Raw genomic sequence first — 27,037 nt, 5'->3', positions numbered from 1 at the left:
TTTTTTTGCTATGACGCGGCACCTCGCGCCTCGATTCTACATATAGAGACCCGGTAAAGGGGGGAGGGCTGAGAGGCACAGTGGAGAAGAAAACATGTATCATGCGGAGAAGAGAAGCTGAGGTTATGTGTTGAAGTCCCGCGCCTTTTTCCTTGTACGGGCACGGGGCTTTTGTCCATCTGGTCGCGGTCGTTGGCTTCCATCCCCCTTTCTCTTTTTTTTTTGTGTGCTCGACCGCGGTTTCTGCGATACATTCCTCCCCCTCCCTCCCTCCCTCCCTCCTGTTGTGATGTGTCTGTGAAGAGTATACATCTGTGCGTGCGTCACGGATGAGCAAAAGGGGGCAACAAACAACAAAAAAGGGTGTATAGTGACGCGTCTTTTGATGACCAATGTCGAGGGATTGCGTATGCTTCTCCTCTTTTTACCCCCCTCCCCCTTCCTCCCCTTCCCCGCGTCATCGAAAGTCGTACGTGCGGGTGCCAATAAACAAGTGGTGCAGTTGGCAACATGTTCGCCAAATATCTCACAGGCTGTGCTGTTCCCCAGTACTCGAGCGAGGCAGCTCGTGGTCGCCGCAGCTGATATTTTAGTGGACTCGCACCATTGCCGTTTGACTTTTGGGTATGTGTATTATCCCACGTCTTTTCTCTCGGTGTGAGGGGGGGGGTCTCATGTGCGCTACCATGGCACGCAACTCTCTTGCGCCCGCTTTTGACTTCCTTTGACTCTTATGCGAGCTACTTCATCTCTTTCCTCTCCTTCTCCATCTTACTGTCCACCACCGTGAATTACTCCATGCGACATCGAGACTGCCAGCTTCTGCGTGTGTTTGACGTCCACGCCTGGGCGTGCGTCTCCTGTGTTTCTTCTTTCGTGCTCGACATTTCTTCTCTCCCTTCGTTTCGTTATCATTTTTTCTTTTTCTTCGTAGTAGTAGATCGCTTCCCCCCCTTTTTTTCTCTGGTGTGCGCTTTTGTAGTGAAGCTCGAGACAGTTGAGCGACAAGCTCACCTCTCCGCCGCCGCCGCCGCCGCACACTTCAGTACACCGGGTCTATCCCGTGTCTGAGTGCCGGTGGTGCCGTGTCTGTTGTTGCATCAATAGAGGGAGGCGCTTTGTTGTCTGCTGTGGATCCCGGTAGGGTCACGCCTTTGTCCTTCTCTGTGTGCATGTTCTTGTGTGCGTGCACGTGAGACTGAGACCTGAGGGAGGTGCTCGACCACCATTTTTTTCCCCGCTCTCTTGTTGTTGCTTTCTCTACTTGTCTTTTATCGTTCATGCCTCCTCCCCTTTTCTGATATATATATATATATGGATATATTTATTTGTACACTTATACGTTCACGTACTGTGCTCTCTCCACCATGGGCTGTCTGTCTCGCGGACGGAGCTCGGCGGTGGTGGTCACGACGCTCGCGTTGCTCTTCTTGGTCCTGGGCCATGCCACCGAAATGACATACGTCGGTGTTTTCCATGTGCTTGAGGGAGAGACAGTGACGGAGGCGCTAAAGGTCAGCGCACTAGAGACTCAATGTCCTGGCGGTGTTCTCTCCTATAGCGTTCTCGACCCCCTCGACAACATCGCCAGCTTCCCGAACCTGCATGACCCCACAATTCAGTTTACGGCTGCCTTTACCGGCATGACCACCGGCGTGCGGAGGACGTACGTAGATCTCAGGGTGCTGTGCTCTGGCACCACTCCTGTTGGTGGGACGGTACGCGTCTATTTCTCTGTCTTGCCGAGCACGACGACGACGACGACGACGACGACAAGCTCGCCAACGACGACGACGACGACGACAAGCTCGCCAACGACGACGACCACTGCTCCAATTGCGCATTGCCCTGGTGATTTCCAGTACTCGTTGATGCTCAACACAAATGGCTCGTTCACGCAGCAGGCGGCAAGCCTTTTCACTCGCGTTGCCGCTGCCGGCACTTTCTGCCTATCAGGCGGGATCTCGGCAGCGTTAACACAGCCCGCTCACGGTGTAGTTCGGTGGGAATCCATGGGCATCTTCTACTACACCCCCGAAGCACCCCAGGCAGGCGATAACGTGGACTCCTTCGGATTTGAGCTGACGTGCTCCAGTGACGGCACCAAGTGTACCGGCACGGCGGTCATTTCTATCCTCAGCGAAGACAAGGGCGATATCTACTACGCTATGAATGGCGCTATCACCTGCCGCGGCACCTGTGATGCAGCCGCGTGGCGCACCGACCCGACGGCGCTCGACCTCTTCGACGTGAGCGAGACCGGTGTCGCTGCGACACCCCGCAAGGACGGTCGCTCCATCGATGGAATCGACTTTGGTTTCACAGGGGAGGGAGAATTGTTAATCCATGCATACACCACCATCGGCAACATGGCTGCTCGATTTGTGACCTTCTACCCTCTTTCGACGGCTCACTCGCAAGGGCTACTCAATTCTACCTTCTTTCCCGACGGCTCACACGTTTCCTTCGAGCCCTCCTGCCTCAACAAACAGGCTAGTGTCGGAAAGGGTTCGGACATTTGGAGCTGGACTGACACGGGCGCGCTGGAGGGTCATCTCAACCTGCAAACGGGCGAGTACAAATCAGGCGACAACTACTACCAGAAGTTCGGGGGTAACCACCGCCAGTGTGACGTGTACCGCACAGACCCGTGCAAGCACGCGCCTCTCATGACGCCGACGCTGAACGAAGACAATCACAACGTGTACAACAATGTAACCCAGTCTGTTCAGTGGAAGTTGTACATTAATGATTGTGACGCAACGTGGGTAGGCAGGGCCTCGGTGGCGTCGCTGCGCGCGCTGCGCCAGCCGGATAACTCCCCGACCTTCCGTCTTGAGGAGAACGGGAGATATTTGGTGGGCACTGTGTATTCTCAGTCGTTGAAGCCGGCGAACTGGACGTCCCCGTCGGCCGGTGTTGTGCACTCAGAGACGGCGTACGACTTGCGTCTCAAAATCCATAACATCATAATCGTTGATGCTGTCTCGCATCCTGCGATCGGCTCCAATGGGCCACAATTGCAGGTGAATGCCGACATTCAGTACGCCCCGGGTACGAAGGCATCCACTCTAGAGCGTGTTTACCGCTACTCGGTTTTACTGTACCCGTACTTTGCAGAGAATAACACGGCAGCCAACATCACAGACCTCTCGTTGCAGGTTGTCTCCACGACGCTGCTGAACTCGACGTGGACGTCACCAAGCAAGGCGGAGTGCCCGAAGTGCACTGGCACGATGATAAGCTGCACGGGTACCGGCAACGGGTTTGAGACAGACTGTGGCGACAAGGCCATGATAACATTTGAGACGCTCGTTTACAACTCGTCTGATTTTGAGAAATTCGACGTGAAGGATGAACCCACCGGCAAGTCCGCAAGCACATCGGTGAGCCCGCAGAATGCACTGCGAGTGACGTTTGCTGCGCGCGCGAACGGCGCAGGGTCGGCCGAGTTGACCGGCGCTTACCCGGCCGGCTCCTTCGCCATCGCTGTGAAGTTATCGTCCGGACAGGTGTTTGACGTCGTTGTGAACCAGACAGACTACATCAGCGAGCTCAACACACGCTTCCTTGACACTAAGCTGTGTCGTCCGAGCGCCTACTGGCCGGTGCCGGACCCACTTGGATGCTCGATTCCAGTGAAGCCATTTAGCGCTGAGGCTTTGGCCATGTCCCATGTCACCTCAACAAGCGAGAAGGAAAAGGAGGGAGAGAAGGCCGTGAGCTACTACGGCCTCCCTGAGAGACTGCTATCTCAAAGTGTGTGCTCCACGCTTCCAAACGCGCCGATCCACCAAATTGATCTAGACAACATGACGGCCGTGATTGAGCAGAAAAACGAGCAGGTGACGGTCTCCATGTGTGCAGTACCCGACGAGCGGACGTTTGGCACAACGGACTGGGTCATGATCTCCTTTCCTGACATCCATGAGGAAGCCAAGATGGTCAACTCCGAGGAGATTCAGAGCATCATCGATGACGACAGGCTCAGCAACGACTCTTACACCGCAGCGGTGCTGCAATATCTGACTCTATCTGTGCACTCCTCGGAGGTGATGCCCAGCTGGCTTATGGACGACTCGGCAGGCGGCTACGTCGACATTTTACTAGACGGTCAAGATGCCCCCAAACCGCAGCCGGAAGAGGAGCAGATTTGGATGTACCTGAATGGCAGCTCCTCTTCCAACTCGACCAGCTCATACCTGCCGTGGGAGGTGTATGCCTCGTCGCTCAGCTACCGTAGAATTTCTCACCACCTCGACAACAACACCAGAAGCGAACCTTTCCACTTTGCCTTCGTCCCCGGCTCGCTGCTTCACTCTGGAAGCAGCATTCGTGTTCCTATGATCATTCGTGCAGCGATCAAGTTCGTGACCTACGCCTTCACAGAACCGAACGCCACGCACGCCTCAGAGCGAGTGATAAAGAGCGAGCGCCAGGAGACGCTCTTGTACATTTTCTCCGTGAGCCGAGGCATCCCCGCCGACTTGCGCTTCGACACGGGTGCCTACCACTCGGTCATCACTCGATCCGGCATCGCCAAGAAGCCAGCAACTGCTATTCTGATCGTGCTTTTTGTGGCCATTGTGTGCGTGCTCGCTGCGTCGGTGTACGTGGAGGTGACCTACAAGCACATCATTCACAGTGCAAAGTACCATCCAGAGCGGCCCAGCAGCGCCGTGGGTATCCGCCATGGTTGTGACGGCAAGCCAAAGGAGGGTCAGACGACGGCTCAAGAGGGCAGCCGAACGGAGGCTGGTGCGCCCTTCTCTGCGTCCAAGGCGCGCACCGCTAGCGGCGCTGCCACAGACGAAGCGACAGCGTCTTCGGTCAAGACGAGATTTGGCATCGTGTGTGAGGAGCAGAAGCGCGTGCCAGAGTCAGTGGCGGGCTCGATCTCCGCATCATCTGATGTAGGCGGCGTAGTAAAGCCGAGTAACGACTACAGCCAAGAAAATCGACCCATCGGAGAGGAGCAGTCGCGTCTTGACGACGACGAGGTTGCGGAAGTCTAGCCGTATTGCCCCTATCCACCATGAGGGGTGACTTGCACGTAGAGGCTGCAGCATAGTCGAACAGTGCGGGGCACAGCCGCCTCCCCCCTTTCCTCTTCAGCTTCTTCTTGTATGTCTTCTTCCTCTTACCTCTGGGCTGTTTGTGTGCCTGGACGGAATCCCCCGGAATGCGCTTTACGTACCTCCACTGGCTCTACCGTGGACCCGTGATGCGATAGCAAAAGGGACAAAAATGAGCTACGAAATACCGTCAAGTAGGAGGAGGAGGAGGAGGAGGAGGAGGAGGAGGGGGTGTGCGTGTGTGTGGGGGGGGGAAGGGGGAGAGTGGGGGGAGAGGGGAGCAGAAGGCGTCTTGTGGCTTGCGCGGGGAATAGCAAGGGGGGGTGGCGGGAAAGAGAGAGAGAGACATGTTCCAGGAATGCGGCGTCACCAAAGGTGCAGCGACACCGTCGACAAGATGCACTCAACGTTGATGAAAGTGTGCTTGGAAGACATTCTGTCTTTTTTCCTGAATATCTTTTCTATTTTACTTGTCCGTATTTTCTGCGTCTGCAGACTCTGCTATCGAGGTTATGGACCAGACTGGGTCTCCTGCTTTGTTTGTCTGGGTGTGGGTGTGGGTGTGCCATGAAGATAGATACAGAGGGTGGCGCACGACTACGCCTTCCGGGCGTACATCTCTGTTTGCGTCTACGAGGCTGGCGGTGCGCTGTGAGGGCAAGTACAGCAAAGGGTGAGGCGATGGGTGAGTCTCTCACGGTGTGTGTGTGTGTGTGGACCCCGAGCTAGTGGCCTGTGTGTGTAGAAGCAGGTGGAGTGGGTGGGTGGGGGGGCGTTGGGGATCGAACATGTGCATAAGGCTCGAGCACACTAGTTTCACCTTGGTTCTCTGGTGGTTGTGGTGTCTTCGTGGGGTGACAAGGAGGGTTTACAGGCGAAGTGAAAGGAGGCGCTGGTGGGGAGAGGGTCGGCGGCTCCAAATCACCAGCCAGATGAAAAGACAAGCCCGACAGAGACCTGGGTTGCGTGCCTTCTGCACGTGTGCAGTCACCATTCATGGCTTATACATGCACGTGCATGAAGCTTCCCCCTCTCACATACACACACACACACACACAGTCGTTCAGCAGCGCGTATATCGGCGCGCCGGAATTTGTATTTCCTTTCTGAATTCTCTTCCGGCATCCCTGCTTTTGCGGGGGGGGGGGGAAGCCGCCTTTGGTTTTTATGTGCTCGCCCGATACAAAATACTCGATGCGATGTGGTCATATGCACTTGTCGCGCTTGCAGGTGTTGTTGTGTAACTGACGTTGCTCTTTAAAACTTTTTTTCGTATGATGTGTTTCCTGTGACGATCAATACTTTTGACGACGATGTTCTGATGTGTGTCATTTGTTTTGCGTCGTTTTTGTTTGGAGACAAGGTGATGCCGTTTCTGTTATCGAGTTGGTTCTGGCCAAAGCCTTCACTTGCGTCTGTTCCGTGTTGCTGTTGCTCGCCCCCTCCCTCTTTCTGTTTCTGATGGAATATGCGGCGATATATGTATCTTCTGACACCATGGGGGAAGAGGTGCGTGGGAGAACAACAGAAGAAGAAGAAAGTCCCATATAAAAAATCTCACAGGAGCGATGAACGTCAACAGCTCGCCTTCATGCATCTTCCCTTCTCCTTGTCGCACCTCCCACTCGCGTGACAGTGCAGCGATGCCGCGGTATGGAATGGTGCACCGTAGTAACAAATGACCACAAACTGTACGGCGGATACACAGGGGGCAGGTTTACTTAGCCATCTTTGCTACGCACATCGCCTGATAGATTGGCCAAGGGAGGAGACAGCGCAGGCGCCAAAGATAAAGGGGCAGAGTCGACTCTAGGGTCGACGGGCTCCCGCGCGATTGTGCTCTCTTCCACTTCAAAAAAAAAAATTACTGCCTCACCTGTCTGCACAGTGTTACTCTGGCGCTCCTTTTTTTCTTTTTTTTTTCTACTGCAGAGATTCCCCTCGCGGAACTTTGCGCTTTTTCTCGCTGATTAAACACCATCGCGAACAAGTATCGCCGTACAGAAGAACATACGAACCAGCCTTCCACAAGAATCCCCCCCCCCCACACACACACACCATTGGTTCCCACCGTCTCTTTCCTTCTCTCTGTCCGTGTAGGTGCGTGTGCTTGAGAGCCCCTTCGTGTTCTCAGTCGCTTCGCCCCACTAGTGTCCACCGCCTCCCCTCTCCTTCTCTCCCCCTCCAGCGGATTAGAGCTGCTGTGTTGCTCACGTGAATGATCAGCACGCGTCAAACATCGTCGTCGTCTTCAGACCTCTCTTTTCTCTTCCTTCGGATTCCTCTGGCGGTCACGCGGTCATTGAGTTTACGAGCGTGTGCGACTCATATTCTGTCACGGTGTGGAAGTATTGCTCGATCTCTCTCCCCCTCTTTTTCTTTTTCAGGGGAAACTGCTGCTGTTTCTAATACCCCCCCCTCCCAATTCTCTTGCGTATACTCGTCTCTTCCCCGTACTGTTAGGTCGTTTGCCCGTTTGTTGTTTGTTTGTCATCCTCGGTTCCCCCTTTTCCCCTTTCATTCTCTTGCCTCTCTCTTCCCTTTTCCTCTCTCTCATTCACCCACACAGTCTTTCTCTGACTCTTCTTTTGTATGGAATCGTGCACGCGTGCATAACCCCCACCCCCCCCTTCCCCCCTTGCCCCCGCTCCCACTCCCTCTCCACCCCCCTAAAACAGGCCAGGTATAGAAGGACGACGCGCGGCTTTCCTTAGTGACCACTGCCTCATCTTCGGTTTATTTGCTCCGACTTGTTTTCTCTTCCCGCTCTGCGCGGCACTGTGTTTTGTGGAGTCTCCTGCCCCCATTGTGCGCGGCAACTTTTTAATTCCGCCTCGTTGGTGTGCGCGTGTTGCTTTTTTTTTGTTTGCTGCTCTTGCTGGCCTTTTTTTCCTTTCCGCCTGCTGGGTCTACGCTGATTGTGCAGGTCTGTCCGCCTGCCTTCTTTTCCCTTTCACCTGACAACTCCTTTCAATCCCTCGCCGTGTATCTTTCACTTACACTTCCGTGGTCGCAGTGAACTTCGTGTTTCTCAAACGGATACGTTCTCTGAGGTCACTCAATACAACGAAAACAATCTTGTACTTACCGGCGCACGTACTTCCCTCCTCATTACTCTCACGTAGCGGGCAGGCCAAGAACGGAGGAAGGGGCCCTTCCTCCCTTTAAAAGCAAACAAAAAAAAGTGAGATTAGTCGTGTATCTCACCGCCTGATATTTTGGTCTATTGTTCCCCTTTTCTGTTGCCTTCTCAACATCCCTCTTTTTTTTTTACCTCCGCTGTAGTCAGTGGTCGTGTCCTTCGCGTGCGTGTGTGCATGGCGTGCATGTGTGCGCTTCCTCACGTCGGTGTTCTTGAGAGTCGAAGTGTGCTTCTTCTTCTTCCTCCCTCTTTGTCTTTAATCGCTGTTTTTGTGGAGGTGTCATCTTTTCTGTTCTTGTCCTAGTTCTCTCGTTTACTTTATCTCTGCTCTTTTTTTTTTTGCCCCTGCCACCGTCTACCCTATTCGATTCCCCTCTCCCGCCGCGCGCGTTCTCTCTCTTTCTCTCTCGATTTTGTGTCTTTTTTTTCGCGTTGCCGCCTTTTTTTTTGTGTGTGTGTGTGTGCCCTGAATTTTCACTCTCACCGCTGATTTTACGTCTTTGAGAAGCTCGACGACGTGTACCAGCAAAAAAAAAAGAGCGACCTGAGCTGAGGGCAAAGTGCAACGAAGGAGGCCACCACGATCCACCCAAAGTGAGTGCGTTGCCGAGAAAGGGAACTCTCCGCCATTTCCAAGAGTCTCCCACCTCTTTTTTTTTCATCATCTTTCCTTGAAAGGGGGGGGGGGAACGCAGTCTTAGTCGCCACCGTGAGGTGATGGAGAAGTACCAAAGGGTAAAGGTGCTTGGGAAGGGGAGTTTCGGCAGCGCGATCCTCATCAAGCGCAAGTCAGATGGACTTCTTTTCGTTGTAAAGGAGGTGGGGATGTCTAACATGAGCAGAAAGGAACGAGAGGAGGCGCGGCATGAGTGTACCGTACTGCAGCAGCTACAACACCCCAACATCGTCCGCTACGTGGAACAGTTCGAGAACAGCAACAACCTGTACATCGTCATGGAGTACTGTGACGGTGGCGATTTGGCAGCAAAGGTGAAACAGAGTCGCGGTCCTATGAAGGAGTCAAACGTCCTTTATTACTTCTCTCAAATATGCCTCGCAATGGAGTATTTGCACTCTCGCCACATCCTGCATCGCGATATCAAAACCATGAACGTCTTCCTCATGAAAAACGGCGCAGTAAAACTTGGCGACTTCGGTATATCAACGGTGTTACGCACAACGATGGGTATGGCCAACACGGTATGTGGCACCCCCTATTACTTTTCTCCCGAGCTGTGCCGCAACCGACCGTACAACAACAAGAGCGACATCTGGGCGCTCGGCGTGTTGCTTTACGAGTGTGCCACCGGTGGACGCCATCCGTTCGATGGCACCAGCATGAACCAGCTCATGCAACGCATTGTGCAGGGTCGCTACGCACCCCTGTCCAGCCAGTACTCTTCAGACTTTCGAAAGATGATTGACTGGTGCCTGCAGAAGGACCCGCACAAGCGACCCAGTATCAAGCAGACACTCTCCCTCCCACTGATGCGCCGATCTCTCGAGCAGCTTGAGGAGAACTTGATGCTTGCCACTCAGTGCCGAGTGCGCTTGAAGGACATCATCGATTTCGAATCCAGCTTGGACCAGGAGGAGCGCCGGGGATCTTCCCCTCAGTCTTCTCCCACGCCCTCTCCTCGCGTCGGCGCCACGGCAGGGGTATCGCCAGGGCAAGCGGCTGCGCTTGCCGTGGCGCGCCACCATGCATCTCCGATATCAAAGCAGCCGTCTGCGCCGTTGCCGTCACCAATGGTGTCTCCAAGAGGCGGGGCCGCACCGCCGGTGGTAGGCCCAAAGCCGACCGGTGCCGCTCAGCGAAGCCCCTACGCGAGTCCAAAGCAAGACAATGCCATCCACCGTTTCTACAGCCCCGACCAGAAGAAACCTACCGACATCCCACTGCAGCCGGGGGGTGGCGCCAAACCCGCACCAACCGAAGCCCCGAGCCGTCCTATGCCACCGCCCCTCGCCCAACGGCCCCTCGAGGAGCAACGTCATTCACCCTCGCAGCCGAGCAATATCAACCTTGGCGGCGCTGGAGATCGGCGCAATAATGCGGCTGGAGCATCACCGCGAGTGGCAGGGATCTCTGGATCCCCTCCCAACGCCGCGGACGCATTTCAGGCCGACATGCGCCGCGTAAACGCCATCATTGCCCGCTACGGCCACGACGCAGACGAGAGGGCGCGGGAGGCAATCCTCGACTACAAGCGCCGCAAGCACGAGGCGTACTTGAAGCGACAGAAAGAGGACATCGAGACCCGAGAGCGGCGCAACCAGATGCGCCATGACGAGCTACGCCGCGTTCTGGAGAATCAGCGGGCGGCTATTTCGCCCTCTCGCAACAACGAGCGCCACGGGGGTCCCCATCTAAACAATAGCCCCAGCGGGGGCGTTGATAATGGCTCACCACGCAAAGGTACTCCACAGCTCTGCGCCATTTCGGAGAATGTACAACCGCCTTCTCGCTCCCCGGCGTCATCACCGCCACACGGCCGAGACGTTATCTCGCCGCGCACACCGGCCAGTGCTGCAGTGCCTGTATTTGGCCGTGACCCGCGTCGTGGTGCCCTTCCAGGAGAACCTCTCAGCCGTCCCGTGACATCGCAAGGGCGTCGTTTATCGCAACAGCCGCTAACTCCAGCGGCCGCTGCCCCGAGTAGGAATCGCGCGTCGGCGACGCCGAGAAAGGTTGTGTACGCGGCAAACTCGCCACAACAGGCGTTCCCTCTCCCTCGGCACCCCGCTGAGGCGCCGGAGGAGCGCTGCGCTGTCACACCCAACCAGCGGCACTCTCCGTCGTCGCCACTTGGCGCTCCGCGTGGTGTGGCAGTCAAGATCGACGGGCGATCCTTGGCCAAGCCTAAGTTCGAGGCGCCCCCCCGAGGCCGAAAGGCGCCCCAATCTGCCGGCCTCGATGGTTGCATCGTCGTCAACCCGGTGATGCTGCAGCCGACTCAACAGCAACGGTCTAAACCTCGGCGGCAGTCGGATGAGGAGCCGTGTGTGGTTTCACCTTCCAAAAGGCGCGAGTCACGTGCGCTTGACGACGCCGTGGTCGCGCGCCGCCCTTCCGTTCTCTCCCCTATTTCAGACGACGCTCATGATCGACGCTCACCTCGCCAGGCTGCCGCCGCTGCTGCTGCTGCTGCTGCGTTGCTGTTGAACAGGCGGGAGCTGTTTCATAAAGGCAAAGTTGGTGCTCCTCTTCCGAAGCCGGCCTCCTCGAATGCTGCTGGTGCCCCCCTCTTTCAACGACCGAGCCGTGCGCCGCAGCGGTACTTGAAGCCTCTCAGTGGACACGGTGAGGATGCTGTATCGCCTGTGGCGAGTCCGACCCTTCCTCAAAGCCCCAGTCCCACGGCTGCTAGTGCGGAGCTTGGCTGTCGGGGCTCCCAAGGCGTGGCACCTCGCGCGAGGTCGAATGCACTTGTCAACGCTGGCAAAGGGAGCTCCCCCTCACCGGCCCCAACGGGGGTCCCCGACATTCCAGCCAGCGCCGCGGCGTTCCCGACGACGCTGGCCACCCCCCCTCCAGGAGCTGAGGAGCCCGATAATGCACTACGGCACCGAAAGATGCAGGCTGGCGCACCAGCGCCACTGCTGACATCCGCGGCGGCGGCGGTAAAGGACCTACCGGCGGTTAGGATGATCTCTCCCGGGCTCGAGCATGGAGTGCGTCGCAACCAGCACTTACACAAGTCGGAAGAAGCCGCCTTGTACGGCCGCATGATACGTGAGCAGGTCTCCCGTGACGACGAACGCTTTTTGGCGGGTGTGCACCGAGGACAGCACAACCCAGACGGCTTTGCCGTGCCTAATACGCTGGAGGCACTGCGCAGCCTGCGTATACAGCAGGACAAGGCCAAGGAGGCGGGGGGCTCCGCCAAGGAAGAAGCAAACCCTGGGAGCCAGCTAGCGCTGCTAAAGCAGCGGCAGCGAATGCAACAGCGACCGCAGCCGGTGTCCACGTCCTTGTCTACCTCGCCTACGCTGGAGCCGCCGCCAGTTGCACGAGCCGCGGAGGCCGCGAGGTCTCCCAGGTCCGAGGCGTCTTGTGGCCACGGCAAGAAGGCGCACGTGCCGCGTGAGCAAGTAACCGCCCGGCCGTCAGTGGCGCACGTCACAGCGCTTTCGTTGGGTGATATTTGTCGCAGCGCCGCCCCATCTTTGGCAACGCCGCCGTCACCCAAGCCATCGGCAAATGGCGGGGTCAGCATTCAAAACTCGATGGACGGATACGCGGAGATGCTGCAGCACCTGAAAGACCTTCTCCAGCGCCGGCGAGTGCACAGGGCAGGCGGAGGGAGTTTTCCGACCACACCGACCACACCGACCACCACCACCACAGCTCTCCCTGTGGTGAATCCTCAGGGTGGCCTGGAAACGAAGTCACCGACGCCGCCAAAGAAAGACAAGGTGCCTCCGCCACTAAGCGCGGTGCCGTTGAGCGACGGTGACGTGAGCGGTGCGGGCAGCAGCGGCGGCGATGATGCGATCTCGTCTCCACCCTACCTCAAGGCAACGAAGCCGCTTCACTCCTACCCCACCCTTCCTCCTGCGGTGAATCATCGCTCTGGGGGCGGCGCGGAGGAAGAGGAGGAAGAGGATGAGGATGACGACTTTGAAGATGCCGTTCCGCTGTCGCCTGTTCGGTGCGCTGAGCTCAACGACATCTATGCCCGTCAGCACCAACCGCAAGCTCGTGTTGCATCGGATGACGTGTACACCAACGACGTGGACTTGACATCTGCGACAATGGAGGAAGAGCTGGAGGGCGAAGAGGGGTACACGGGATGCTACAATGTGTCGCCCTCGAGAGGGTTGCTCAAAGGCATCGAGTTCTGACATGCTGCTCTGTTGGGTACATCTGTTTTATGTTCGTCTGCTTGTATGTGGCGTCGCCCTTTATCGGATTTAGATTTGTGAAGCTAGACAAAAAGAAAAGAGAGAGTGAACGGCGTTGTGTCGTGCCGCTGCAGCTCCTCTTTTTCGTTGGAGCGTTGTGTTCTATCCTCTTCACATCCGCCCCCGTGCACGCGTTTGGCGTGTATTTCAAATGCGCCTTTGGTGCATGGTGTCGCGTTTTGTCCGTTACCCGCGCTGTCATCATCACCGTTTGAATCAGGAACGACGCGTCGTTGCGCTACTCTCACTCTCTCTTTTTTTTTTCCGCACCGCTCCATGTGGGCTTCTCTGTACGCTTTGGAGTTCCGTGCTTCCCTCATGTATCCGTCTCTCTCTCTGTGTGTGTGTGTGTGTGTGAGTGTGTTTATTTTTATTCATTTTGTTGTTGCTGTTGCGGTGGCGATGGGGTATTTTTGTCCGTCTCCCCTTCTCTCCCCCCTCTTTCTGTCTATTTAGGCACCACCCCCGAGGCAGACTTGTTTTGGCAGGTTTGTACAGAGAGGTGTACGCACTTATCTGTTTGCGGTAACGACTGTTTTAAATCTCTGTATCTCCGCGGATTCCACGGCGCATCCGTGACTCTCTTTTTTTTTTTCTGCTCCTCTCTCTCTCTCTATATATAAATATATATTTTTTGTTGTTGTTTGGCTGGGGTTGTGCTCTTACTGCCCTGTTTCTTCACATCGTGGGATGTAAGACTAATACGCACTCTTGCAACAGCGCACCGCTCGGCACGTGTACTATTTGTGCAGAGGTCGACGATGCGTGCCGCGTTTTTTTCCCTTTCCCCGGCCTGCCAGTCGTGCGCTGTCTTCGCTTTGATATGTCCCTGCCTTGTCTTTCGCTTGGCGTGCGTCCTACTCACCTGTGCACTCTCAGCTCTTCGTAACCCTCGCAACGTTTCTGGTCCGTTGTGATGTGTTGTGTTTTTTTTTTTCTAGGAGTTGCCCTCAGTCATCATTCATTAATAGTGCATCGACGAGCAGCGAACACCGCAGATGAAGTGCTGTCTCGTGTTGAACTCGATTCTCACATACGGGTCTATGCTTCTTCGTCCAGCCTATAATTGGCCCTTTAGGCCCGACCAGGTGTTTTGATTTGTGTCTTCACTCAGCGCGCAGTTTTGTTCCTTCTACTCGTTCTGTCCTTTGCTCCTCTACCCCCTTTTTTAACCCCCCCCCTCCAACCCCCAATCCCCAACACACACACACACTTGACTGCGCAGCTACTCCAAAGAACGCCCGTCGTCGATACTTGGTTCAATACACCGTGGCTGTAGTGGAACTGCGCTTCTCAAACGCCAAGAAAGCGCACGTGAGAGACGATCGTAAGCAGCGGAATCAGCAGGAAATCATTGCACGCAATACTGAGACGTGCATTGGGCAGTCGCGCTAGCCGCCAGGCAGCTGGTATCGAGCATGTCTGGTTCTCTCCCGCTTTCCCTTCCCCAGCACACCCTTTTTTCTTTCACTTATCGTCCTCCCATTGGAATCATAGATGACCTCACGGTTTCAGCGACTTCTGGTGAGTGACAGCGACGAGGACAGCTCCGCCAGCGACGTCCAGGTGCACCGACAGCAACGAACCACCTGGGCGCAAGCCGCACACACTACACCACCAGGGCCTGCGACACCGGGTGCAACAAATCAACGCGTCGCGTCCGCGGAACCAGCTTTGGCTGCGGTTTCTGCACAGGCTCGCGTAACAACTGCGCCAGTAGCAGCACAACAGGTTGCCTCGCCACCCCCGGGCACACCGCTCGGCCAGAGCGTCACATCCTCGAAGAAATTCGTTTTCGAGTCTGCCCCACAGGGCATCGATGATGGCGACCGCCTCAGGGGCTCCACAAATGTGACTTGCATCTCTGGTCTGGTAAACTCCACATCACTCCCCGATGGTCGACGAGCGCCGTCCTCGAGGCAGAGCATAAACCCCAGTGTCGCCAACACAAGCATCGTTTTGTCGGTGCGGAACCACTCGATGCATTCGAAACCAACACCGATGGTCCCAAGCCAGACTCGCCCTCGCTCTACTCCCAACAGCCCTCGCACACGGGCCGAAAACGTGGACGTTTCAGCACCAAGAGCGGAGTCGAGAGGTTCTATCGTTTTTACCGAGGATGGGGGCTTACAGCGCACCGGATCACAACATCCTGCCTCTACTACGAATGCGGGTACACCTCGTGGGTCGGCGGCGTCGGTAGTCACGAATGGGCAAAGCGTGAAAGCCACCAAGCGGCCGCAGAGCAAGGTGATGGTGAGCCGCAGCAAGGGGTCTGACCCGACCAGTTCTAGGGACCTGGCGCGAAAAACGGGGCACGTGATACGACCTGGACGTGCGGATGGCGCTGCTTCGGCTGCAACGTTGCCGTGGACAGAGCAGGCACCGCCTCCTTTCCGCCTCTCACCCCGCGCGCAGAGGGCAGCCGAGAGCCGCTCTGCCAGCCGCGCCACAACGCCTACTGGGGGTATTCGCACACCAGCCAACGGGCTGCGCGAGATTCCACCGCAGATCCCCCTCACGCGTGTCGACAGCAGAGGAATATCACCTCGCACACCGCGCGGTACTCGAAACGCGGAGGCCACACCACAGTCGGCGCGCTCGCACCACACAGATGCCAGCAATGCCTATCCACTCTCCTCTCTCGAGTTGTCCCCTCCTGCCGTCCGCCCGCTTGACCGCGGTGCTGCTCACAGATGCGTTGTAGATGGTGCCGAGACGCCGGTCGAACTCAAGTCGGTAGCCAACGCGACGGCAGTCACGCCCAACTACAGAACTGAGGACACCATCTCTTTTCACGTGGATGACGAGTTGTCTTGGACACCACAAAGGACGGCTGACCGTATCGGCTCTCACCTCCGTCGTCGTCCGCAGATTCCATCACCTTCTTCTCTGGACGACGGTCCCACGCCCTTGACAGTGGACGACAGCGGCCAGCTGGTGCCGATGCACCGGGCCAAGGTTCGTCAGACGACGACAGCAGACGGGCGCAAGGTGTGGTTGTTGTACAATCCCTGTCGAGGTGATGCCGTTGCTAGGTGTGCGCAAGAGATTCCGGCCCCGCCGCCGAGGCTTTCGCGGCGGGCGCAGGACATTCTGGCCGCTAAGCGACGAGCCTTGGAAGATGATGCCATGAAACGCCACCTGCAGGCCGTGAAGCGCCAGGTGGGGCCGGAGAAAAAGCTCACGCTCTCACGACGAAGGCGCAATCAGTTGGCTTTCTATCCCAGTGACTTCTACTCAGATGACGTGGCCCGTCGGCACAGCGAAGAGGCCGCAAGGATGCAGGACGATCGTTGGGCTGTGTACCTGTACGATGGCATGGAAAGCTGCACGGAGACACGTCGTGCCAGTGGCACCGCGACCAGCCGCTGGGAAACGGAAAAGGTGGTCCGCACGCTCCAGCCGGTTCAGGTGCCTCCAGCGGGGGGAACTACAGGCACGTGTGGGTGTGCCGTCTACGAGGCGCTGCATCACGACGATGCGCTGCGTCGCCTGATTGATGGCGATTTGATCCGTGAGGAGGGCATCCGCCGCTACTTGAACCTGCAGCCCATGCAGCTGGCGAGTGTGGATATGCAGCAGATGGTGGACCTACCTTTGGAGTCGCTGCGTCACGGGCTGTCATCTCCATCGGAGATGGAGACCGCCACCGAGGACACTCGGAAGAGCGCCGCGGCGCAACGTTCCCTGGCCACGTTTGGCGGTCTCTGGTGCACGGCGGAGGCCGTGCGGGAAGACGGTCACCTCGCGACGCGCAAGAACGCGAGCGCCTTGCGGCGTATTGTACGTATTTGCGGCGGACAGGCGCAAAGCGTACCACTTCACGCCGGTAGTCATGAAACGCTCGACGTGCGCTGTTACGAACTACTCCTCTTTCCCTGTGAATCACTCAGCCCGTCGGTGGTGAACTACGGCTCTGAGGGGCTCACGCTTGGCCAAGTGATCGCACCACCAGCGTCATCTTTCCCGTTGACGCCGCGTATCATCAGTGACCCCATGACTCTGAAGGAGTACAAGAAGCGGCTGCTAGCGACGAGGAGCCGCCAGGTCGCGATTGCGAATGCTGAGGAGGACCGCGCCACGTTTTCGGCGGCGCCGGGGGCCTCTGACGCGCGGCAGTACCTCACCCTGACCATGGCAACTATCAGCCCTCGGCAGAAAAACTCGATCGATCTAACACTTATCATGCTACCCTTCCGAAGCGCTGGCATCTTTGATGGCAAGACAGTGGCCGAGGTGCCGCGCTTCTGCTCAGCCACCGTTATGTCTCACCGCCGCCTGCAGGGGCTCTCCCTTTCCTTCACCACCACGTCAGCGTTTATGTCAGCCTACAAGGCGCTCCTGTGGGCTACGGAGTGCGACATTGTGGACGTCACGCCGCTGGACGGTGAGGGTGGTGCGGTACCTGGCACTGCGTACTCGAAACTTCGTCTCTGCGCTACAACGTCGCCGATGGTGCCGTGGGCCTCATCGTTTGGCAAAAACATGCCAGGGCAGCCGAGGGAGGAAACCTTCCAGGGCAACTGCTTAGATTTCGCAGTATTGGCACTGGCGGCACAGCCCGGCGCCGTTCAGGCCACTGGCGTAGGTGAGCGTGACCCCCTCATGCTGGAGGATTTTGTGATCGCTGATACCGACGACAACACCAACGAAACTGACGACGGTGCTCAAAGTGTACAGAGCAGCACGCCAGCGAATCAGCAGCGCCGAAGCTCCATCTTCACAAGCACCCTGGCTTCACCAAAGACCACAGACAGCGAATGGGGTAGCACGCATACCAGCACTGACAACGTCGTTGGCTTCACCGCCTTCGGCGTGATTCGGCGAGCTGTGAGTCAGAAGACATCGGAGGTGTTTGACGTGCGTGTCATGCCGCGTAACCGCGGCCGCATCGTCCCAACGATCTCTGACGACGCTTCGACAACAGAGGAAGGGCGGGTGGCGCTACCTGCGCAGACTGCGAGGGCGCTAGAAGATCACCTTCTGCAACAGGACGCAGAGGCGTCTATCATGCTTGAGTACGTGTCTCGCCTGCCTTTCCAGTCTCGTGTGTACGGCGTGCTGGTGGACGATCAGCGCTACTACATCTTCCAGGAGCCATGGGTCTCAGCGCTCTCGCTGGAGCAGTCGATGGCCGGCTCTGTCGAGCATGACGCTTTGATGTCCAACGAAACGCTCAGCAAAATGACGCGCACGACGGCCGTGATGTCGCTCAAGGACTTCATCCACGCCGTCTTGCATCCAGGCGTGTGTGAAAGGGAAGCAAGGGAGGAGGTACAGTTTGAAATTGCCCGGGTCCTCGCGGCTCAGCTACTCCTCCTCGTGACGTCGCTACATGGAAAGGGGATGCTTCTAGGCCCTTGCCCACCGCAGCGCTTGCTTGTCCGTATCGTGGATCCCACGAGAGACAACCAGCAGGCCGAGAAAGCAAGCGACGAGGATACGCCAGAGAGAAAGGCGACCTCGTCGCTGCGTGTGGCGTCGAGCGATATCCAGCTCTTCGTTCCCGATATCGGCATCAATACTGTCGCTTGGGGTTATGAGCGGCAGCAGTGTGGCGTGCTGGAGTACCTACCGCCCATGTATGTGCTGGAGCAGATGTTGCCTGACTCGTTCGACAAGAACAAGCGGCCATGGACGACACGCGATGACTGGTGGACATTCTTGACTCTCTGTTTTGAGCTGTTTTCCATGGATGGAAGCGCGCTCGTGACCCCTGAAATGACTGCTGACATCCCCACTCCGACCCCGACCATCACCAAGTTCTTCTCCCCTGTTGAGATTTTCGATGTTTGGCAGAGGGTGATCACCGATTCGGCCTTGAGTGTGTCCAGCACGGCAGCGGAAGCGATTGGGATGCGTACGCGCCGTTACGTGCACCAGCGCGTGCTGACGTCTGTTAGTGGCTCCATCGACGCCTGGGTCACAACGAAGGCGGAGGAGATACAGTATTTCGGAACGACCGCCCCTCGCCGTGGGCCCCGCGTTGTGCGCGCCGTCCCGCCGCTGCCTGGGACGCAAGGCAGATCGATGGGCATCTCGCTCTCTGCCATGTACCTGAAGAGCGCCCGAGAGGTGAGCGACACCTCGAGCATCGCCTTCCGGACCGACGACGAAAAGCCGGAGGACAGGGCCATGGAGAACATCTTAGCCGACATGCCGTGGCTTTTTCAGGTGCGCGACTTTTTCGATACCATCCTCGATGCCGTGTTTTCTTCCACCTCCTGCAGCGTTCATGGTCCGGCGCTGCTACTCGTCTCACACCCCTTCTTTCAATCCTTGCAGCTGGCGAAGGTATTTGACGGTTCGTACATTTACTCTGCCGCAGTCGCAGATTACGCAGCGAGGCACCTGCGCAAGAGCAACGTTCAAGCAGCGCTCCTCGAATATCGGACGCGTGCTTACCGCGGGCCGTTGAGAGGGCGGCCAGACGTGCCTCTAGTAATTGCCAACTCCGCGTACACCTCAGGCAGAGCGAGCACCGGGGCTCCGCTGCTTTTGTTGTCCTCTGCGGCCTTCCCCAACGACCACACCGCACGCGAGAATTCGGAGACGACACCATCGCAGGACTTGAAGGCCGACGGCGCTGGCGGACTGGTTTTGAGCTGCACGAATTCCATGGCACCATCTGCCATTCCCTCACCGCGGGCGCAGTCGCCAATCGCCGGGACGTGGGACCAGCAAAGGCTGAAGGCACTGTACGATCCAGGAGAGTGGCAGTCAATTGCAGCGCTGGAGGCAGAGGTGCGAGGTGCGCTGCACTCCCACGGCCCTCGCGACTCTGCCAGCAGCCGTCAGGGCTTTTCTGCGACGAGCCACGCGTTCAACCTGGTGCCCATAAGCAGCCAACCAGTGCAGTCGGGTCCGTGCGACAGCGGTTTGGCACAGGTCAGCACTTCCTTCGTGACTTCGACGGACAGCCGTCACCTCTCTCGCGACTACGACCACACCTTGGGATCGAATACGGCACCTCTGACTTCGGCACATCCGCCGGGCTCTGCTGGCGGCTCTTGCAGTGGGGACATTCACGGCCCTGCAACAACCTCAACGTCGCGGCTTCTCTTTGAAAAAACAGCCACAGCTCCATTTGTGCAGCCGTCGCAGCCTAGACGGTTTTATAACAGTCGCCCAGTAACACGGCGGGACAGTCACCATGGCTCTGCCACAGAGGAGGGGGTGGGGTCGCCGGAGCGCGTCCGGGAGAAGGCGGCACCGGCCCGGCGGAAGCAACGCTGCGCAGAATCCAGCGAGTTGGAACGTGGCTTCAAAGCCATGCCGGTCAACAGCCGGCACCATCGTCGAACACCCGCTGCGACCGGCTCATTGCATCACAGCAATGACGGAGGTGCAGTGGGCCATACTCTGCGCCCCGTGCATTCTTCGAAGCATAGCTCACTCCGTTCGTCGAAACACAGCAACGTTCCGCAGCAGGAAGAGCACAGTAGTCGAAGGTCGTGGCCTAGAGAGTTTTTGGAAACCGCGACAGTGCAGAAGAAGGGCCTGCCCCGCCGACTTTCGGACCCACAAAAATCGGATTTGGACCCCATGACGATCGACCAGCAGACGCAGCGCTCCATGCAGAGTATCAGGTCGCATGCCCACCGCGTCAGCAGTGTCGAAAACACCACCCCAAGAAGATACTCCTTTCAGGACAGCAGCAGCGAGGGGTCGTACATGTTGGTGCCGTCCGACGGCGAGATGAACACTGTGCGCGCGCCGATGTCAGCCTACCAGTCGAGTGGCGCGAGTTACCAGAGCCCCGCCCCGCGCTACCCCCACGCATCACACACGGAGATCGCCTCTAACCGAAACTCCTACTTTGAATTTTAGTGTTGCCCCCTCCGTGTGTGCAACGAAGTAAAGAGCTCCTTTGCACTCACGTCATTTTTGTTTTCGCAGCACAGGTGTGTGTGTGTGTGTGTGTGCGCAGAGAGAAAAAAGAGACAGAGAAGGCAGCGCACTCATACACACACACACATAATATATATATATATATATATTACTTGGTGTTTCTTCCGTTTGAGAGATATTTCAGGGTTGTCTTGCTTATCGCTTTTGTGTGCGTGCGTGTGGTTTGTTGTTTGTTGTTTGCGCAGCGTAGGTGCCATTTTGTTTTGATCGTTTCTCATCTTCAGCACCCACACTTGGTTTTGCCTTCCCCCGAGATTCCTATGCACCTCACCCCTTTTTTTTTCATGCTCCCCCCCTCCCCTGTCCTTGTATCGCTTTCTACATTTAATTTTTTTGCATCGATTTTTCGTACAGTCAATATTAGTGAGAGAGAGGGAAGAGGAGGAGGCTTGTGTGTGTGTGTGTGTGGCTAAATAATTGGACTGACCACTACTCCACGAGAGGTCTATTGCTATTTCCGTGCCCGTGGTTTTCATTTCATTTTTGACATATATCTATATTGAAGAGGGTCTCTTCTCACAAAGAGAGCAGCTCTCGACGTGCTCGTGTGTCCTTTGCCATCTCGATTACCTTTCTTTCCGTTCCCCAACTTGGCCGCTCAGTTTGTGCGCCCATTACGACAGCGCGGTAGTACCACAGCATCTGACACCTATTGTCGGAGTAAGACAAACAGCTCTCTATCCCTTTGCAACATGCCATGCCGTCTGTACCAGGGGACAGGGTCAAGCATCCACGACGTGGAGACGGCACGACGACGTATAGTCACTGACGTCAGGCAGCCCTGTCCTGTGTGGCGCTGCGTCGGTGTGACCCGCAGAGGCGGACGTGCTTGTGCCGTGTCATTCCCGCCATGGGTAAAAAGTGCCAGTGCGGTTTGCGCGCCCTCCCCACCCAGACCCCCGCGCCCACTGGCGTGTGTGTGTGTGTGTGTGTGTGTGCCGGAGGTCACCCCGAGGGGGTGCGCCGTGTGTCACAACCGGGATAACGTGAACGGCTCTGAAGTGACCCGCAAGGCGGGCAGGCGAGCAGAGTTCAAGTAAGGAGGGGGGGGGAGGGAGGAGGGGCCTGCTGACGTGATTGTGTCGGCATTTGCTGTACCACACACGTCCTGCTGCCTCGCACCACGCGACGGGTCTGTGACAAGCCCGGGGTACCGTGCGGTGACACCGGGTCGCTTGCTGTATGGCAGGATTTTCACCGTGAAGGAAGCAGCTCGTTTTTCTCATCTTTTGGTACCTAACCGACGCCGTTTGTTTCGTGCCAGTGCATCAGAGGCGGCACATGCGCTCCTACTGATCTGCAAAAGTACTGTGTTTGTGGCTCATCGCAGACTTCCTTCATGATCATCCTTTTCAGTGTAGGCTCTTTCTACGGTGTCTGGTGTGTTGATAGGCTTTTTCTCAGGTTAAAGCTTCTTCCCCTCCTCCCCTCCCGCGAAGGAGAGTGCTCAAGTGCGTGCTGTGATCTTTCCCTGGATGGGCCAGGGCTAATGGATCGCTGCCTTCCTCGTTTCCTTGTTTTTCTTTCATTTTCTTCACTTGCTTTTTCGCACGTCTCTCGCTCTCTCAGGCACTTTTTAGATGTGCGAGTTGCTGAAACGGGGATTCCCGAGGCGTTGTCGAAGTCACATTGGGCCGCGCCCGGTGATGGCGCAGCACACCTCTTCTTTTCCGACAACCACGCACGCTCATACACGCTCACACTTACAGCCATTGTGCGAGGTGATGGGGCAAGTGGTCACGCTAGGGCATCGGGTAATTCAGTGGTCTGTACTACAGCTCGTTGTACGCATTCATTCTCCAAGATTGCTTTGGGCCCTGGTGGGGGCGCTTCGTTGATGGCACACCAAGCCCCCCCCCCCCCTCCCCTCCCTTTTGTCTGCTTCACGCCCCTCAGCTGGACCGCAGACGTGCCCGAAATGCTGGCTCCTCGTGTCAACTCTACGGTTTCTCGGCGCGCACTGCTCCTCTCCGCACAACAAATCCCATGGTGATCTTACCGCTACGCATTCCGATTTCTTCGTCTCTGTATTGTCTTTCTCTGTCACCCCATGATGTTTTTGTAGGTGCACTCCATAGAATATCAGGACTGTTTGTAGCTGTTCTGGCTTAATAGAGGTACAGTTGGGCACATACACCCACTCTCATGCATTACCCCCTCCCCCCACCTCCCCAGAAGCGTCTCATACAGTGCTCACTGTCACCGACTTTTTTTTTGTGTGGTTGCGAACTGATAGTCATGCAAAGGGGTGATACCTGACCTTAATCGTCTTCACTTCATTTGGAAACACACATTTTCCTCTCAGGCCGCTCCACGGCATTGGACTGTGCTAGTGTATTCGACGTCAACGTTTCAGATGGACATCGACTTGCGTGACCGAGATATTGTCCGTCTTTGCTTTGATGCGGAGGAGACAAGCAAGGAAGAGGCAACGGTGGCCAGCGCCGTTGCTGTCCTGCTGGCGGACCATAACCGTATCGACCGTGTTAGTGGGCTCAGTGCCGTCTTCGTAAACCTAGTTGAACTCCGACTTTCCCACAATGAACTAGGTCGACGCAGCACCCCGTATTGCCGTGTTCGCCAGACCTACCTGCGTGACCCTGCTGATGCGTCACGTTGCTGCGATGGGGTGGCGTCTTGGATTCGTTGCTTGCCCGCGACGTTGCAGGTGATCGCTGTCGCCTTCAACAACATTCAGAGCTTCCTGGAGTGCAGTTGCGAGTGTGCGTCTTCTCCAGAGCCTTACGTGGCTGAGACGGAGGTGAGGTCTCCATTTCCCGATACGGCTGTCTCTCTCGAGCGGCAACTGCGCCACCGGTGGCCCTTCGCGCTCTCTCTCTTTTTTCCAGCTCAGCGCTTCCCCCAGCTGCGGGAGCTCGAACTTTCGCACAACGACTTCAATGTAAGCCTCCAAGAGAGCGATGAGATGCAGGATGGAAATGCGGCTCTGGAGGCGGCGTGGGCCGCGCACGCCATCACCGCAGCAACCCCAGCTACATTGTCCTTCGTCAACCTTTCTAACAACCAAGGGCTGGCTGCACTGAACTGCTTCTTTCTCTCGATCCCACCGGGCGCCGGGGCGAGTGCGAACGGGGCACAAGCAGCGCAGTCATCTGTTTTGCCATGTTGTCTGGTGAGTGTGGCGCATACCGGGATCGAGGACCTTCAGGGCATCTCATCCATAAGCGGACACGACGCTGCTGCGCAGTGGGATATGCAGCTCCACCCATCACCGGTTTCCCGCAGCATTCTTTGCGCTACATCGTCTTCGTTGCTACAACTTACTCACGCTATTGTGAGCGCACGCGCTGATGGCGACCAGGACGCAATGACCGCTGCACTGACCAAGGTGACAAGCGATGAAGGGACATCGACTGCTGCCATCGCGCGCTTCCAGTCGGTGGCCCAGCTCGACGTGCTGGAGCAAATCGCTGCCGCTGCTGTGTCAAGAGAGGAGCCGGCCATGGGCGCTGTTCTACCCGACGGTGCGACATGGGTTTCGACCCTTGCGTACGCCTGCCTTCTACGTCGAGTTGTGCCCACCCTTCGCACATTGGACCAGTTCTTTGATGTGGAGCGGTGTGAGAAGCTCTTTTTCTCGTCTCTCTGCCAGCTGCTCCTGGGGGACCCGCGACCAGATCGACAGTCGTGGTCTTCCCCCTCGCCACTGAAGGGTCCCCCGCAGCTCCATCCAAAGACACCAGCGGCGATAGCGGTGCTGGCTCATCGTGGGCTCGGCGGCCCTGCACACTGCGTCGCACCAGAGCTGCAATCGCGCATTGTTGTTGGCGTGGAAGCCCCAACAGTGGGGGAGGCCCAAGTAGGCATCGGTGCTGTCGGTGCTTCTGTAGCTGGAGCTGCTGTTGCTGTGCGTCCAGGCCAATTCCGGGAGGCGTTAGCTGCCCTTCGTCCGGGTCACTGCAGTTCTGCAGCACCACCAGCGACCACCACCCGCACCCCGTCGTGTCATTCGACGATGAACGCGTCCTCGGTCCGGGGTGAAGACGGCGCGACATTGAAAATTGGCAGTGACGCATTCACGTCTGTTTCGGGGGAGGATTGGTTCACGCCGTCTGGTCTGACTCCGGAAGAGGGTGTGCTGTATGAGTCACTGTGCCGTGAAGCCAAGGAGCTGCAGGAGGCGGTGCTGGCTAGCAACAAGCGGTGCCGCGAGGTCCGCGCACATACTGATGCATTGCAGCGGCAGCTCACGCAGGACCGCACGCTCGTGGCTGACCAGTCAAAGGAGATTGGCCGGTTGCGACTCGAAAGGGAACACCTCCAGACGAATGTGGGGCGGGCAAGGCAGCGGTTGGAGAAGCGACAGAGGGAAGTCACGTACGGTATCACAGCCATGCAGTCCCGCGAGGCGGCAGCGCGCGAGAAAGCTGCGATGAAGCGCTTTGCGGCGCGGGAGAAAGAACTAGCACGCCGTGAGCGTCAGCTCCGCCAACGTGCGGCGCGCTCTGGTGCGCTAGCTGTCGAGTACCACACCGACGGTGCCTCTGAGCAGCGGAGGAAACTGCGCAGTGAGGTGCTGCGTGAGGCTGCGGTTCGCAGGCGGCTGGCTGAACAGGGAAACAAGGACCCGCTCTCCTACTCACCAGTACCATTCAAGGCAGATATGCGTCGTCGCAGTCCTCGCACTTCGCCTACTCAACGACCCCAGCCGCATATCGATACCGAGGAGGAACGAGCTTACTTTCGATTGTATGAGGAAGTGGGCACCCCTGAGCTCCGTGAGGTGGCAGACCAGTATGTGGCTCACCTCCCCCGTGCACAGCAGCTGCAGCTTCGTGAAGCCTCCTCGCAGCTGCCGTCCAGTGGAAGCCGTGTGGAATCGCGGGGCCGTGGTCGCAGGACATCACCATCACAGCCGCGTGGGTCTTCCACCAGGAGCGGCGGCGGCGACCCCCTGTTGAATTGCACCGAGGCGAGAGCTGCAACAAGCCCGACAACTTCTCCAGAGGCACCTCGTGATTTGAGCTCTCTGTCACTATCGGAGCTGCTCGACGCTGCTGCCACCATCCGACAGAAACAGCTTGCGCTCCAGCAGTTCCAGCAACAGTTGCGGCGACCGCCGCCGCCGCCGCCGCCGCCTCCTATTTTGTCACCCGGTGGAGAGGAGGCGACGCACGTTGTGGACCCTGTAATGCACACAGCTTCTGAGAGCAGTTCCCACCACCACCACCACCACCACGGCAGCGGCAGCGTTTATGGCACCGATGGCGGCGATGCAAGTGCTGCGCACACACCTCTACCGGAGGCACATCTGAAAGCCAAAGCCAACCATAGACACTCGCCACTTTCATCGCCCCCGTGCGGACAAGAGGGGCCGGCGCCGAATACCGCGCAGCAACTTTTTGATCGCATGCTCGAGCAGCGGGCAGTTGCTGCGGCCCAGCTAGTGACGGCATCCGGAAGCACGAAGAGTGTCAAGACTCTCTCAGTTCCAAGGGGTACTGTTCTCTCGACCAAGCAAGGGGACTGGCATTTTCTGCAAGACCTGTGCGAGGAGGAGCACGGTGACACCACTGGTGCGCTGACGAGTGACACTCTCACAGGCAACTCAGCCGCCACCGCTGCAGGTCGGCCGCAGACCTACCGCGCGCTGTTTCGATAAAAAAAGGGCGGTTCACCCGCGCTAACCCGAGACATGAAGATCTAAAGAGCACACCCGTGTGCTCATCACACGAGCACCATCTTGCGCCCCCCCCTCCCCCTCCCCTCCGCTTCTGGGTCTATGCATGCATGCATGCGTGCGCACCACATAGGCCTGATCCATAGAGAATAGAGAGAGAGTAGTCTCCTTGTGCAGGATGGCAGGGGTTTACTCACTTCGGGAAAAAGGAAGATGTGTACATATCATATCAACAGGAAGAGAGAGAACACAGTTTGGAGTCTGCACTGCTTTTGCGCAAATGTGTTGGTATCATTCTTCCAACTTTCTCTGGGTTCGCGTCTCCTCAGTACTTTAAACCCCTTCTGTCCTGTCGAT

The 27,037-nt window shown here is 57.3% G+C and overlaps 4 protein-coding genes across 4 annotated transcripts; all 4 read left to right on the top strand.

Moving 5' to 3' along the window:
• Positions 1–1,367: 1,367 nt before the first annotated feature.
• On the top strand, positions 1,368–5,015 carry JKF63_02384 (uncharacterized protein; the record flags this gene model as incomplete). Its single annotated transcript, XM_067898412.1, has 1 exon — positions 1,368–5,015. The coding sequence occupies one exon, from the start codon at positions 1,368–1,370 to the stop codon at positions 5,013–5,015; it is 3,648 nt and encodes a 1,215-aa protein (XP_067754569.1).
• A 3,919-nt stretch (positions 5,016–8,934) lies between these two features.
• On the top strand, positions 8,935–13,065 carry JKF63_02383 (uncharacterized protein; the record flags this gene model as incomplete). The annotated part of the gene is made up of 1 exon (XM_067898411.1): positions 8,935–13,065. The coding sequence occupies one exon, from the start codon at positions 8,935–8,937 to the stop codon at positions 13,063–13,065; it is 4,131 nt and encodes a 1,376-aa protein (XP_067754568.1).
• A 2,313-nt stretch (positions 13,066–15,378) lies between these two features.
• JKF63_02382 (uncharacterized protein) lies at positions 15,379–20,958 on the top strand (the record flags this gene model as incomplete). Its single annotated transcript, XM_067898410.1, has 1 exon — positions 15,379–20,958. The coding sequence occupies one exon, from the start codon at positions 15,379–15,381 to the stop codon at positions 20,956–20,958; it is 5,580 nt and encodes a 1,859-aa protein (XP_067754567.1).
• A 2,437-nt stretch (positions 20,959–23,395) lies between these two features.
• Positions 23,396–26,662, top strand: JKF63_02381 (uncharacterized protein; the record flags this gene model as incomplete). The annotated part of the gene is made up of 1 exon (XM_067898409.1): positions 23,396–26,662. The coding sequence occupies one exon, from the start codon at positions 23,396–23,398 to the stop codon at positions 26,660–26,662; it is 3,267 nt and encodes a 1,088-aa protein (XP_067754566.1).
• Between the last annotated feature and the right edge of the window lie 375 nt (positions 26,663–27,037).

This window comes from Porcisia hertigi, chromosome 32 (genome assembly GCF_017918235.1).
Source record: "Porcisia hertigi strain C119 chromosome 32, whole genome shotgun sequence".
NCBI classification, from domain to species: Eukaryota; Euglenozoa; class Kinetoplastea; order Trypanosomatida; family Trypanosomatidae; genus Porcisia; species Porcisia hertigi.
This window is presented reverse-complemented; position numbering and strand designations above follow the sequence as displayed.